The 13,183-nt window shown below is 44.3% G+C and overlaps 1 protein-coding gene across 5 annotated transcripts in view; it reads left to right on the forward strand.

The window, feature by feature from the left end:
* The first annotated feature begins 2,214 nt into the window (after positions 1 to 2,214).
* Positions 2,215 to 13,183, forward strand: part of GGA3 (golgi associated, gamma adaptin ear containing, ARF binding protein 3) — a 730,897-nt gene continuing 719,928 nt past the window's right edge. For 2 of the 5 annotated variants that reach the window (XM_085617036.1, XM_085617040.1), the window contains exon 1: positions 2,215 to 2,326. In XM_085617036.1, the coding sequence (XP_085473162.1) occupies positions 2,287 to 2,326 (40 nt within the window). In that variant the 5' untranslated portion in view covers positions 2,215 to 2,286. The other 3 variants (XM_085617035.1, XM_085617039.1, XM_085617038.1) reach the window with 2 other exon arrangements.

The raw sequence follows: 13,183 nt of genomic DNA on the forward strand, positions 1-13,183 counted from the left end.
CCTACAACTTACATGCAACATTCTGCAGTAGGTACTTTTGACCCTCTAAGTTATTTTATAATTCAAACCTATGATCAGAGTGAACACAGACCTCTCCAGCAAGTGCATTAACCACCTGAGCTGTATTAACCACCTAAGCTGTATTACTGGCATATCATGCGACTTGCCTGATGCCGAGAGATGCCTGCAGCAGGTGCCTTAACCCTCTAAGCAATCTTAAATTGTGGTTTTCACAAATTAAGGAAGGCATAACAGTTTTACAATCACATTTTTCTTATTGTCAATTTATTTTGGGAGCAGTGTTTGTAAAATAAATCTATACGTACTGCCAGACCAAAGGGGGACTGTCACCTGCTCTATTCCTCCTTGCAGTGCTCTCTATGGTGACTCACTCGCCCCATTTCAGCTGCCACCCCCTCCCTTGCCTCAGTTCCAGCCCTGTTGTCAATTGACTGACTCTGCCCCAGCCCGACTACAGCGAAAAGGGATTGCCTGAGAATGATGTGATCGGACCAATTCGCACTCTGCTACTTTATTTTCCCGCTCACTGATTGGTGAAAATCTTAGAAGTAATGACGCGTATGGCTTAATATGCCACCTCAGAGAAATCTTCTTTGCCACGTTATTACTTGCTGTAAGGAGGCCTGGCTGTAAGTATGTCGCGCCGCAGTAAACGCTGTAGCCAGACCCAGGCGCCCTCGTGACCCTGGGACACCAGTCATTAAGGAATGGCAGTATTTATGGGTTAATTAATTCCAAGCCACAACTGACAGCAGACGTCTTGCAGTGAACTCGCAGGTGCCTGGTTTACCCTCTGTCCATCCACAGTGACACCCTGGTCGCAGTCTCTGATCTCGAGGCCTGCGGTGCTTGACTCGGCCAGTGCTAACATATCACCCCCCCCTCCACATACACACTCACACACTTTCCCTGGGAACCTTCCCACACTCCAGCACCGCGGCACAAGGGGCTTTATTCAGTTAGTTTTCTGGCTTTTGTCGGAGCCCGGATTGGAATGCATCAGTCGCGGTTCGCACTACTCGCGCGGGGGGGGGGGGGGGTTGCGCGGGGTGTGGGCTGGGGCCGAGGGAGAATAAAAATGTTAAATTTAGAAAAAGAAAACTTACCTGACCCGCGTTGGCAATGGCGCCTCTTCGAACAGCACTGGAGTGGCAACCCCTCAGCCAATCCTGGCGCTGCTGCAGCGCCAGGATTGGCTTAGGGCACTGGTTACTCTTCGCCCGCGGCCTGCCCATTAGGAGACCAAGGGGCTCCTAATGGGCATGCGGAAGCCAGTGGAAACACAAGTGCGCATGACTGGGCACGGGCGAAAAATTTGCTCACCTTCCCACTCATGCGCACTTGTGCTGCAGTACTGCCTGCCTGTCCCTGGCTGGTCTGACAATGCATGTCAGTCAACATGATGCCGGACTGCCCACCCCCTTCAGACTCTGAAGGGGGTGGGCGGTCCGACGTCAAGCTGACTGACATGATTGTCAGTTCTCGCTCGGCGTCTCGGAGCTTAAGTAAATAAACTAAGTTCAGAGACGCCGAGGGAGCTGCGGGCGGGGGGGGGGGGGGCAACGCCCCAACGGACGCACTGCGCCTGCTCAAACTTTAATAATGCGAGATCTATTGCATTGCAAATGCTTGTTGAATAAGTTGGTTTTCCTCCTACTGACTTCCCTTTCAACCCATACAGCAAATTCAGCAGTTTATGCAACCTTTCCAATAACACAGACATTTGCCCCAATTTAGAATCCTCAGACATCCCTTTAAGCTGTCTATCCTCAAATCCCTATCAAATTCTCATCATTTATACATTAGTCGGTGATATTGCCTGAATCTCCCATTTTTTCCAATCTCGCTGTTATTTCCCTTAATTGACGTGTTTCAAGTTCAGTCAACTTTCTTCCTTAAAGTATGTCTGTTATTTCAATCTGTTCTGAGGGATGTTTAAAATACATTTTAAGTAGTGTGTGGGAATCAGGTAAACTACATTTTTTCAGTTTTAGGATTATTTAAAATATTATTTCAGACTGGGGATGTTTAATGAACGCTATCTTTATTTCGAATACGGGTCGGTCCTTTCTTTTACTACAGGTTTGGGGTTATTCACAATCAGGTTTTGAGGAGTTATAATGAGGTGCTATCTGTTTATTGTTGAAAGCGTGTTAAAAATCAGTCTTGAGGAAAACTATCCTTTCCCGCCCTTCCTTTTCAGGTCCAGCTATTGCTGCTTCGTTACCTCTCGCGAGACGGTGTACGAGAGTACGACCGGTAAAGATGGCGGAGGCGGAAGGGGAGAGTCTGGAGTCCTGGCTGAGTGAGTGAATCTGCATGAAGGGATAAATGTCACCGAGAGGCTAGGATGCCGGAGACATCTAGGGCATCCCTCTATGTTTTAGACTCGTGGAACAGTCTCAATCGATCTCTTTATAGGCGGGATCGGGCTCACTGTCTTCTCTAAGTCACTGGGTGCAGATTTTAAAGGGGAACTACTGTGCTGCACGGGGCTGAGCGCAGCAAGCTCCCTGAATTATGCCATCGTTGTGCAACGGGCGGAAATGGGGCTCTTGAGTGCTGCGCCGTTAACGAGACGGATGCGGTCACCCAGACCGTCTCGTAATTTTACGTCTAGGTGCAGTGTCCAGGGACTGTTACATGGTTGTGGTGCGAGTAGGGCGATATTCTTTCTCCATTATTTATATAAAGGACGTATCCAGTTGTTTTCGTCTTGGGGATTGGTTGTTGGCAAGTTCTTGACTGTATGGGGTAGGGTGTCAGTGGGGTATTTGGGTAGGATAGGGTGTTGTAGACATGCTCGTGCTGCCGGGTGTCAGTGGGTTCCTGAATAGTTTGTTTATGGTGTCAGTGGCTTCTGACGTGGTTGAAGCACGAAGTTAGCGGGCTAGTATATGCGTGGGTCTGAGCGTCTGTGACTCTGGTTTATTGCAGTGAGACATAAGGCTGCGCCGAGTGGTAGGGCTGACACGTTTTCTCTACGCCTGCCTGACAACTGTTTTTGCAGTGGTCTTGTATGTAAAATTTCTTTAGCTCATAAATTGCATTTTGAGAGATTGTTACAAGTTTAATAATGCACTTATGTTCCTAACAATTTTTTTTGTATGGAATGCCTCCAGTTTACTTGGAGTTACTGACTTCTCAAACTGTTACATCTACAGCCTACATCATGGTTACTGTATTTCTTTTATAAAATATGTTCACTCCAGTGAGTTTTGTTAAACTGCCCTTGTACACGGTCTAATACTTATGTAGTTGCGGATTAGCTTATCAGGGTGCACTCAGATTGATACCATCCTGGATAATAAGACTTTTTTTGGTGAAGAGTTAACTCAGTATTATGAAAAAACTATTTGACCCGCAATAACCAGCTTTTGATAATTAATATAGGCCATACCGGATCTTTGTTAATCTCCTAAACTAGAAAATGTGTCTACATGTTGAGTTTGAGATGGAGACGTTTTGCCTTACTCCTGCATGTTAAAACTCACCGTTGTCTCATACACATCTTTATTATGAACAGATGTAAAATGTCCATGGGGACAGTTAGTGAAATTATAACAGACTTCAGAATAACCCTCACTTTTCTGTTCTTCACAATATGAGTGTTTTGCTTGCATGCTGTCAAAACTCTGTTTTGGTGGCCACGGGGCAAGCAAGGGTTACTGGGCCACAACTCTGATTGTTCTCATAGAAGGTAGTGCCGAGGTTGGCTCAAAGTAGGTCTACTCAAAACAGGAGCATGCTGAAACATCAAGACTGCGCCTGAATATCATCAGCCTTTTGGAGTAGCACTCAGCTAGAGACAAAAGGGCAAGGCCCTATCTAGAGTCCCTGTATTAAACAGAATCTGTTGACTTGCCTCCCCTTCCAATTTTCAACTTGCGTAGTGCTCGGGAAGATGTAATCATCAGATTCTTGCTAACATATAACAATTGACTAATAAAGGCAGCCATGCCTCCATCATCCTTCACAACATTGTGTAAGGGTATGCTCTCTACCTCAGGAATGCAGGTAATGTAGCTCCACTGTCTGTGGAGACTGTACCTCAACCTTCATCATGTGCTGTTTTACCTGGGGTATCCAAAACAGGTCCCACTGGTCTGTGCTTCCATTCACTCAAAAACAATTGAATTCTCCTAGCAGTCACACAGCATGCACATATGAATCTTAGTGCAGGGCGTGGGTGTTGTATTCAAGCAGAACTTTGTTTGTGGGGCTTATAGGTACCAACCATACCCTGAACTGAGAAAAGGTTTGATGTTTTTCGCCTTTGATAGTACTTGTTTTGCTATTTTATTTTAGAAAACTATTGGGTGATCAGTTGGGACCCTGCCAATTTAATAAAGAGAACTAAAGGCAAAAATATTTTTTGTTCGTCAAAAGCCCATATTGCCACACTAATCCTTGGCAGTGGAGGTAACTATAGCACACACTGCCATAGTAGTTCCTGGCACTGAAGGAAAATACTTAGTGTATGGACGAGCTCCATGTGAAAGGGTGGAATGCTGTCGCTCACAGTGAAGTAAGCATACCAATTGTCCCATGCTGTAGTTGGTGGAAGTAAAATGTGAAGGATACAATTACAGACCAGTGGATGGAGAGAGCTAAGTGAAAGCACTTGTAAGTATGTGTATTACAGACATATTTTTAGCAAAAGTATAAGATATTGGCTAATACCGGACCTAAAAATCGTACACTCTCACCACTGCTTAATGTGTATGACCAAGGATATCTAAGGTAGTCTCGTGTTTACTAGAGAGCTTGTTTTTATACCCCACTAGACCACAGAGCTAAACTCCTGGTCTTAGGCCATGGTGAAATGCCTAGGCCTTAGTACCTGTGCTTGGTTTGTCATTTGTGCTGAGAAAAAAATCCGAATACCAGATAACCTACATCTCTTATCTCTCAGGACAGAGTAGCATTTCTACTTATGTGTCCAAGTCAGAAATCTAGGTTTTTTGGCTGGATCAGAACCTTTTGCTAGCCAAGCTTTCTGCCACCTGTTTCCATCAATGGCGAATACTATGGAAGATTTTGTTTATCCTCCAGGTGAATCATGGTCCAAACATTGATTTTAATTGAGATTAGTCTACTGCAGCTTCCTCTACTTGAGACTTCTCTCCAGACTTTTCTCTTGTCGGAAACACATTCAAAATGTGGAAGTTTGTCTCATTTTCAATCTTCCTTGTGATTCTCCCATTATTGCTTTCATTGCTTCGTTTCACTGGTACTAATCTCCAGATACAGTCTTAAAACTTTGTAAATATCCCACTATGTAGTACAGTTTTGGACTGCTTTACCTACGCATTAATAACTCTTAGAACAACTTATTCTCTCTCTCACAAATTTTAGTTCCTTAGATCTGACATCAAAGCCAACTTCGCCACTCATGAATATCAAAATAATTTAAATATCCCCTTTGAGAGTCATAGTAACTGACCCTGTATTACCATACCTTGCCTTCTCTCCCCCAAATTATATTGGCTTACCCAGACTATCAATTAATTTCTTATTTCTGTAAATATGCATTGGGAGTTTCTGCTTCCTAGCATATGAGCATCATATTCTTTCAGTTATACTTTATGACCACCCAATCTGAAACTGTTATTGTGGATTAACTTGTGTATATAAATACACTTTACAAGTTTCCAAGGATGGGATGCAGAATAATTTATGGTTTCCAGTTAACGCACACATTTAAATCACTAGTTTACTCCTCCTTTAATTGTTTTCCCTTCATACATTTCTAAAGCAGTTCTTGCAAGGGAAAATATGCTGGGACAGATCAAAAATTTCCCTCAACTAAGGGGCCTATTATGACTCGTTGTGACGTAGCAGTCTTGCGACCGCCCCATTACAACCCTAGTGATCGTGCTGCCTTGAGACTGCTGACTCTGCCAGTGGTGCGGTGAACCAGAGGCACCTATATGCTTGCCTGGACTGCCAGGGTCCCGCCAAGCGTATTGAGACTTTCCTCACCGCCACTGTTTTTATGGAGGTCTTGCCTTCATGAAAACTGGTGGTGAGGAAAGAAAGGGGGCCCTACAGGGCTCCCTTGTGCCTCACACCCTCTGGATGCACAAAGGGGGGCACAACATGTGTTGCATGCACAGAAGTTCCAGCACGGCATCAACCTTTCAGTCCATGCCGTGCTGGAGCTTCATTTGATGTTCCCATTGGAGTGCCTATTTTATAGGCACCGCTAAAGTAAAAGCCCACCAATGACTTAAAAAGTCAAAATACAGCTGGCGGTCTCCACACGGGTTTGGCGGCAGGGCGGTCCTGCCGCCACACCGTCAAACTCATTATAGAGGCCTTAGAGTCTAAAATTGGGTGAAAACACTCTTTTCAACTAAGCCTGGTATTTTGCACATGTCTCAGAATGAGCTTTTTAGACGTGGGACCAGCCAAGTCTTTCAAATATTTATTCTTGTGAAGTGCTTCATCCCCAAACTCCTACAGAGGGACTGGTCTCTTCAGAACCTTCAATACAATTTAATGGTATAATCCAATATGACATCGCTCATTCCAAGGTTTCCAATCCAAGAATCATTCTCTTTCCTTCCATGCAGAGATACCACAGGCATAACGATTTAATACCGTTACTATATATATATATATATATATATATATACGTTTTTAGCACTTCATAAATAAACTAAATGTTTTAATCCAAATGTTAGGAAACACTGCATATATCGCACACCCACAGTATCTGGTTCCTGTGTACACGATTCAGAGCTCAAATCTTCCAAAATAGTTTTCTCCGTATTTAATAATACCCTTTTGTAGTTTCATAGTCAAGTATATTGCTTATTATTGTAATGGTGAAGTAGATCAATTTATAGCATCTTTAACTCAACTTGTTCGATAAATTTACCTTCTTTTATCTTGATGGTTTTGGACTGGAGATGCTGGCTTTTTTAAAGCGGATTTTACTAATGTAAAATGTTAAGTGTCACCGCCAGTAATATGATTTTTGTAAAATGCCATCAGCTGAAAGACTCCATGATTGTCTTTATGAAGAAGCTATATTTTTGACAAAATGTTCTGGGTGGCTAAAATTCAGGCAGTCCTAAATAAGTCTTAAGGTATTTGAAAAGTTCCTTAACTGAAAAATTAAGTTAACAGCTGTCTAGCCATTCATTGCGACTCTGAGCTTCATCAGTCTAGTTGCTTCTAATATCCGATGCCAGCATATCATTCTTTTAAGAGTTATGTTTCCTGTAAAGTGGAACTTTATTAGCCATCTTTTAAATCCCCTTCATCCCTAGTGGGTGTTTAGGGCTCTTTACAACTGCCCCAGACAAGGAGCTTGATGGCTCTAGTTTAGGTTTATAAGCCTTTCTATGACCTCTGCTGCTGTTCCGAAAATCCGTATGGATCCTCTCTGAGAGAGCTGTTAGTGGTCCTTCTCTGGGTTCCTGTAATGCTCCAACTTTAAGTGATCAACCACGTCTCCAGTTCTTTGTACCAGTTTGTACCAGTGCCCCCTTGGAGTTTCGTCATGGTGCCACTAATGCCATGCTTACTTTTGGTGGTAGACTGAGGAATACAGTATTTGTATACTCTATTTTCTGACTCTCGCCTCTGGAATAGAGGTGTAAGCGGGGAGACAGATCTTTTATGCAGCTCACTTGACCCAGTTACTCTCTCCCACTAATATATAAGAGAGCATTCTGTTTTCCCTCTTAATCCTCTAACTTTTCTGATGGTATGTTGAGTGGTACAGTCAATACAGTTCTGCATGATGTAGAAAGTCATGACCCCATGTTAAAGCCGCTGACTTCAAAAGCAGAATGTTTAATATGAAAATAGAAGGATCTGGCTCTTTCCTGACATCAGTGCCACAACTGAAATGAGAAGGCAACTGCTGCTGATGAAGTGTAAATGGTGCAGTCTGGAGATCTTGGCGACGATAAAGCTGCCAGCGAAACTGAAGGTATCCTAATAAGAGAAGTCCTATATCTTTTTAAATATAGGCCCAGTAGATCCTTTCAGAGAGGATGAAGTTGGACAATATCCATTGCTGATTCCTGTTTAGAGGACAACTTATTTTTCTGTAATATTGCCGTACCACTCAAATACATTTATCACAGCACATGCAATGTGGAGGGGATATATTTCTTCTGCATGTTAAAGGTCTTCTGATTAACTTCCCGCCTCTCCTCTTCGCTTCCCTAGCCATGTTCTAAGTTCTGTTTTTTGGCTGAAGTTTACAAGGCATGTTTACCTGATTTTCTTACCCATTTGTTTCCTGGAATGGTCATAATGTGTTTATGGGTTGGGGGATGGTAACGCTAAATGTAGATATTACTGCCACACAATGCAGTGTGCACTCGCCCTGGACTGATCTACACCTTGTAATTGAAAGTGTTTTTGTTTTACGATGGGTTATTGATATTTGTTAATAAAAACTTTAACCCCTTCAGTGCCCGCCCCTTTCCCCGCCCAGTGCCGGCCGTTGCATTAGCGGGCGGGGTCTATGACGAGCTGGACTCGTCATGGGCACAGCGCCACCGCGGCCCATGACGAGTCCAGCTCGTCATGGGCACTGAAGGGGTTAAACCATAATTTAATATTCCTCACCAATTGGATAAGCACTGCGACTGTGAAACATAATCCTCCTCTATACTTAGCATTCTTTAACCTAAAATTTGTATACTGCGCATTCTTTAACCGAAAATGTGCATTCAACAGAGTAAATCAATATTGGTGTTAAATTGTGGTTGAGAATTTTTGAAGACTTGTTGAGAGGAGTTCTTTTACTGTACATACAGTCTTGTGTAATGGTCTGTATTTCAGCTAAGGCAAAGTTCTACTTACTCTGGGGCAAAATGCTGTGTATGAGAACCCTGTAATTATTTTAACTTCATAGTGCAAATCCTCACGTGAAACTTCTTCCATTCAGTGGGTTTCCTCCTTGAAGTGATGGCATTCATGTCCATGGCATTTCTCATGCCGATTATATCCCGCTGTTTAGCTACAATCCTTTTGTCTCCAGCGATCACATAACTGTGTGGAGCAGCATTGTGATAAAGACCAGAACTCCGTCAACTCTTGCAGGAGTAATATTATGAGGTTTGGTAGGTCTAATAACATACCAGTGGAAAGTTAAGAGACCCAGTTTGAGATAGTGTAATTCAATTACCTAGGGTTTATAATTGACAACTCTGTGGGATGACGTTCATTGTTTGAATACTAAAAAGGCTAGAGCAAAATTATTCACGGTTGGAGTAATGAGATTTAATCCATGGTTGGAAAACCCCCTTTCCATGCTTTAATTATAGTTTGGGGGTTTGATTTCTGGTGTGACGGATGGTACGGCCTTCCGTTTGTCAAATTTAGAGGTGACCCCTGGGCCTGTGGTCATCACTGTACTTTAAAAGTAGCTGCCATTACAGTGATTCCTTTCAGCATACAAAACGTTGACGGAGGTCCGCTGTCTGTTTTGACTGGCATTTACCAAACATTTTCAAAGTATTTGTATTTTGGAAACAAGCTACCAAAGCGGAAGTTTATTTCTGAAAAACGAATTGGGCCCTCCACACCTTGGGAATTTTGTTTATTCCCGTGGGGTGTTGGAGTCTTTTTCTTTTCTTTTTTTTAGTGCCTCGTTTCCAGGCGGACATTAAATAAGACATTGCACCATTCATCCTAATATGGGGATCCCATATTCTGGAGTACGTGCAAGATCCTGACCAACAGTACTATAAGGTGGGACAGGCCCAAAGTATATGGATGAGGTCTGCTTCGGGTGAAAAACGACGAGGGCAGCCCGAGGCTGTGCCTGGAAAAATCCTATTTATTCTGATTGGTGTAAAATAAACTTTATTAAGGATGTTAAATTGAAGGTCCTGTTTCAGTTACATTTCAGAAGCTGTTTTTATATGCAACTTTAATTTACATTTTTATAAACCTAACAACATTGTTTAAAAGTAAAGAAATTACTTACTGAGCATGAGGAGTTTACCCAAGCATTAACATTGCTGAGATTGGGTTTGCCCTGCTTAGAAAAAATCTCCTCTCCACACTTTTCTTGTTCAGTTGGTTATCGCCTAGCAATCACAGATCTCCATTTACAATAAAGTCTGAAAGATAAACAAGAGAACTTGCACGCATATGGATAAAGACTCTGATATAAAGAACATTTAAGGAATGGGTTGTGAGTGTGGCACCAGCCCTAAAAGTGAAGAAATGCAAGGGAAAGTAAAGGTTGCGATCCCTAATTTATACCCTCAACCTAGTGACTTATTGTGCACCTCAGTACGCATAGCATTTGGGTCTGTCATGAATGCCAAAGACAAGGAGCCAACAGTTATGAGAAAGACAGTGTGAATTTTCATTCACACAGCAGGTTGAAGCAGAGTGTGTTGATTGCCCAAGGACTAACTTCATTCCGTGGAAGAAACTGCAGAGCAGTGATAAATTACTTAAGTGATCCATAAAGATGATACAGATATTACAGTCCCTGCCGCCACCCTGCTTCGCTTTGGAGTCACAGAACCCACAATATTAGAAAATCAGAATTTTTAGCATATTATAATAAAGTTGCAGCAAGCAGACTATCTGCAAATGTTTAAAAAAAATAAAATAATTATTTTTATTAACTTTGCTCATGGTCTCATACAGCATACAACCAAATTCGCAAGGCATAGCGAGTAACTCCCGTGCATGGTACAATCACAAGTCATCAGAACGGAACAATGGTTTAATCACACTTGACCCCCCCCCACCACACCCTGTGCAGCCCGATACCTCCTCCACGGTCCCCACACCTTTTTCCATTTTTTTTCACACAGCCCCTGGACTTGTATATGGTTTCCTCTGCCCTCTGACACCAGTCCAGATCCCTGAGCCATTGGTCCCACTGTGGGGGCGCCTGCACCCCCCCCAGCAACTGGTAATATTGTGTTTGCCACCCCGGCTGCCATTGCCAGCCAGATCTCGTGATACCTGGACCAATCTGTGGGTCCTTTGATCATGAGGAGAAGCCATTTGGGCTCCACCGGGACCAGCGAGCCCACCACATTCGTCATTTTGCGTGCTACTTTCGTCCAAAAGGGTACTATGTTCGGGCAGTCCCAGAGGATATGATAAAATGTCCCCTCCCCCTGGCATCCCCGCGCACATAGTGGGGACAGGCTCCTGCCCCATGCGAAAAAATGAGTTTGCGGGTAATACACCCGGTGCAAAATTTTCAGCTGTACGAGGCGAAACCTTATCCGAATGGCAACATCGCGAGGGCTTTGCAAGGCATCCTGCCAGTCGTCGTTCTCGAGATGACCGATATCTCACTCCCATCTGTCCCTCAGGGACACCATCGGGTCAGGCATATTGTTTGAGTTTACGGTAAATAGTGGACGTTGGCCTGCCTAGGATGGGGTCCATCAGAAGCCTGTCCTCCATGGAAGAATATTCTGGAATGGAAGTGTTGGGCGTACATGGGAGCGCAGGGCATGCATAAGGCGAAGGTAATGAAAGCGCTGGGAGTCGTGTAATTGGTATTCTTGTTGGAGGTACTCGAAGGAGCTAGGGGCATCTCTTTTCCATACATCGCCTAGGTATTCTAGCCCAATTAATTTCCAGCCCTTGAAGCCCACGAGCCCCTTAACTTCTACCAGGTGATTCCCCCCCCCCACCCATAGAGGGGTCCTCACTGTCAGGGTACCAGCCCACTCCAGGAAGTTATTCGCTTCCCGCCAGCATTGGAGTACTACCCCCGTGTGCGAAGGCAGGTCTCCGCGCCAACGTCGTGAATAAAGCAGCAGCTCGCAAGTACCTCCCGGCATAACATATCTGTCTACTCTATAAGCAGGTTCTCAACTCTGCGCATAGACCCAGTCATTGACTACTTGCAGTTGGGAAGCCCAGTAATATAACTGGACGTCCGGGAGGGCCAGCCCCCCGTCGTACACTCCTCGTGAGTTTGCGCATCGCTATCCTGGAGCTTCCGCCCTCCCATAGCAACGTGCGTACCGACTGAGATATACGCCTAAACACCCCGCTCGGGATTGGGTACAGTGTGTTCTGCAAGACGTATAGAAGCCTCTGCAGTGCCAACATTTTGAACAGTGCAGCAAATCTGCAATGTTTTATGTCCGAAATTGTTGTATGTGCTTATTTATACAAAGAGATGATGGACGGAGCGCCAAAACTTTTCAGACACTCACCCCCAGTCACATATCTGGGTTGAATCCATCATCGTTCTTTAGCTCACTTCGCCACCTCACTTCAGACCAAGCTATATGCAAATCATTCTTGACCCTGTGCCTCATGGGAACAGTCCAGTCCGAACTGCCAAGCCAGGTCTTCCCTGAACCGGAAACAAGCATCCTGGGACCGGTATCGAGGTAACACGCCTCATCAGCCAGGCTAGCTTGAATCCAGTGGCAAAGTGAGCAAGGGACCCACGTTTGGGCATACACTGCCAACTTAAGGCGAACAAAGCTAACACAAGGAGATGATAGATGGAGCACTGAAACTTTTCAGACTCTCACCCCAGTCACAGATCTGGGTTGAATCCATCATTGTTCTTTAGCTCACTTCGCCACCCCAGTCCAGACCCTGCTATATGCAAATCAGTCTTGACTGTTCCCATTGGGCGCAGGGTCAAGACTGATTTGCATATGGCTGGGTTCAAACTGTAATGGCATGGGGAGCAAAAAAAACGATTGATTTAGGCCCATATCTCTGTACGGGGGGGTGAATGTATGACATTGTTCTGTATTCTGTACATCAATTGTTGTTTTTGCATTTGTCACCCCAAGTGGGACCAGTATTCCCACATGTGGGCCCCGTGCTGTCCATGCCACTGGAGTCAAGCTATCCTGGATGATGAGGGGTGAAGCCCCAAAACTGGTCCTAAGATGCTTGTTTCCAGTCTAGGGAGGACATGGCCTGACAGTTCGGGCTGGACTGTTCCCATTGGGCGCAGGGTCAAGGCTGATTTGCATAGGTATGGGTTCAAACTGGAATGGCATGGGGAGCAAAAAAACAATGGATTTAGGCCCAGATCTCTGTACTGGGGTGAATGTATGACCTTATTCTGCAATGTCCATCAATTGTTCTTTTTGCCTAGTTATACTCAATACACTCCTGTGTGAACTTGGTTTCCCACCATACAACGTGTGTGGTTGAGATTAATTGGTGAAAG

Source organism: Triturus cristatus, chromosome 7 (genome assembly GCF_964204655.1).
Source record: "Triturus cristatus chromosome 7, aTriCri1.1, whole genome shotgun sequence".
NCBI classification, from domain to species: domain Eukaryota; kingdom Metazoa; phylum Chordata; class Amphibia; order Caudata; family Salamandridae; genus Triturus; species Triturus cristatus.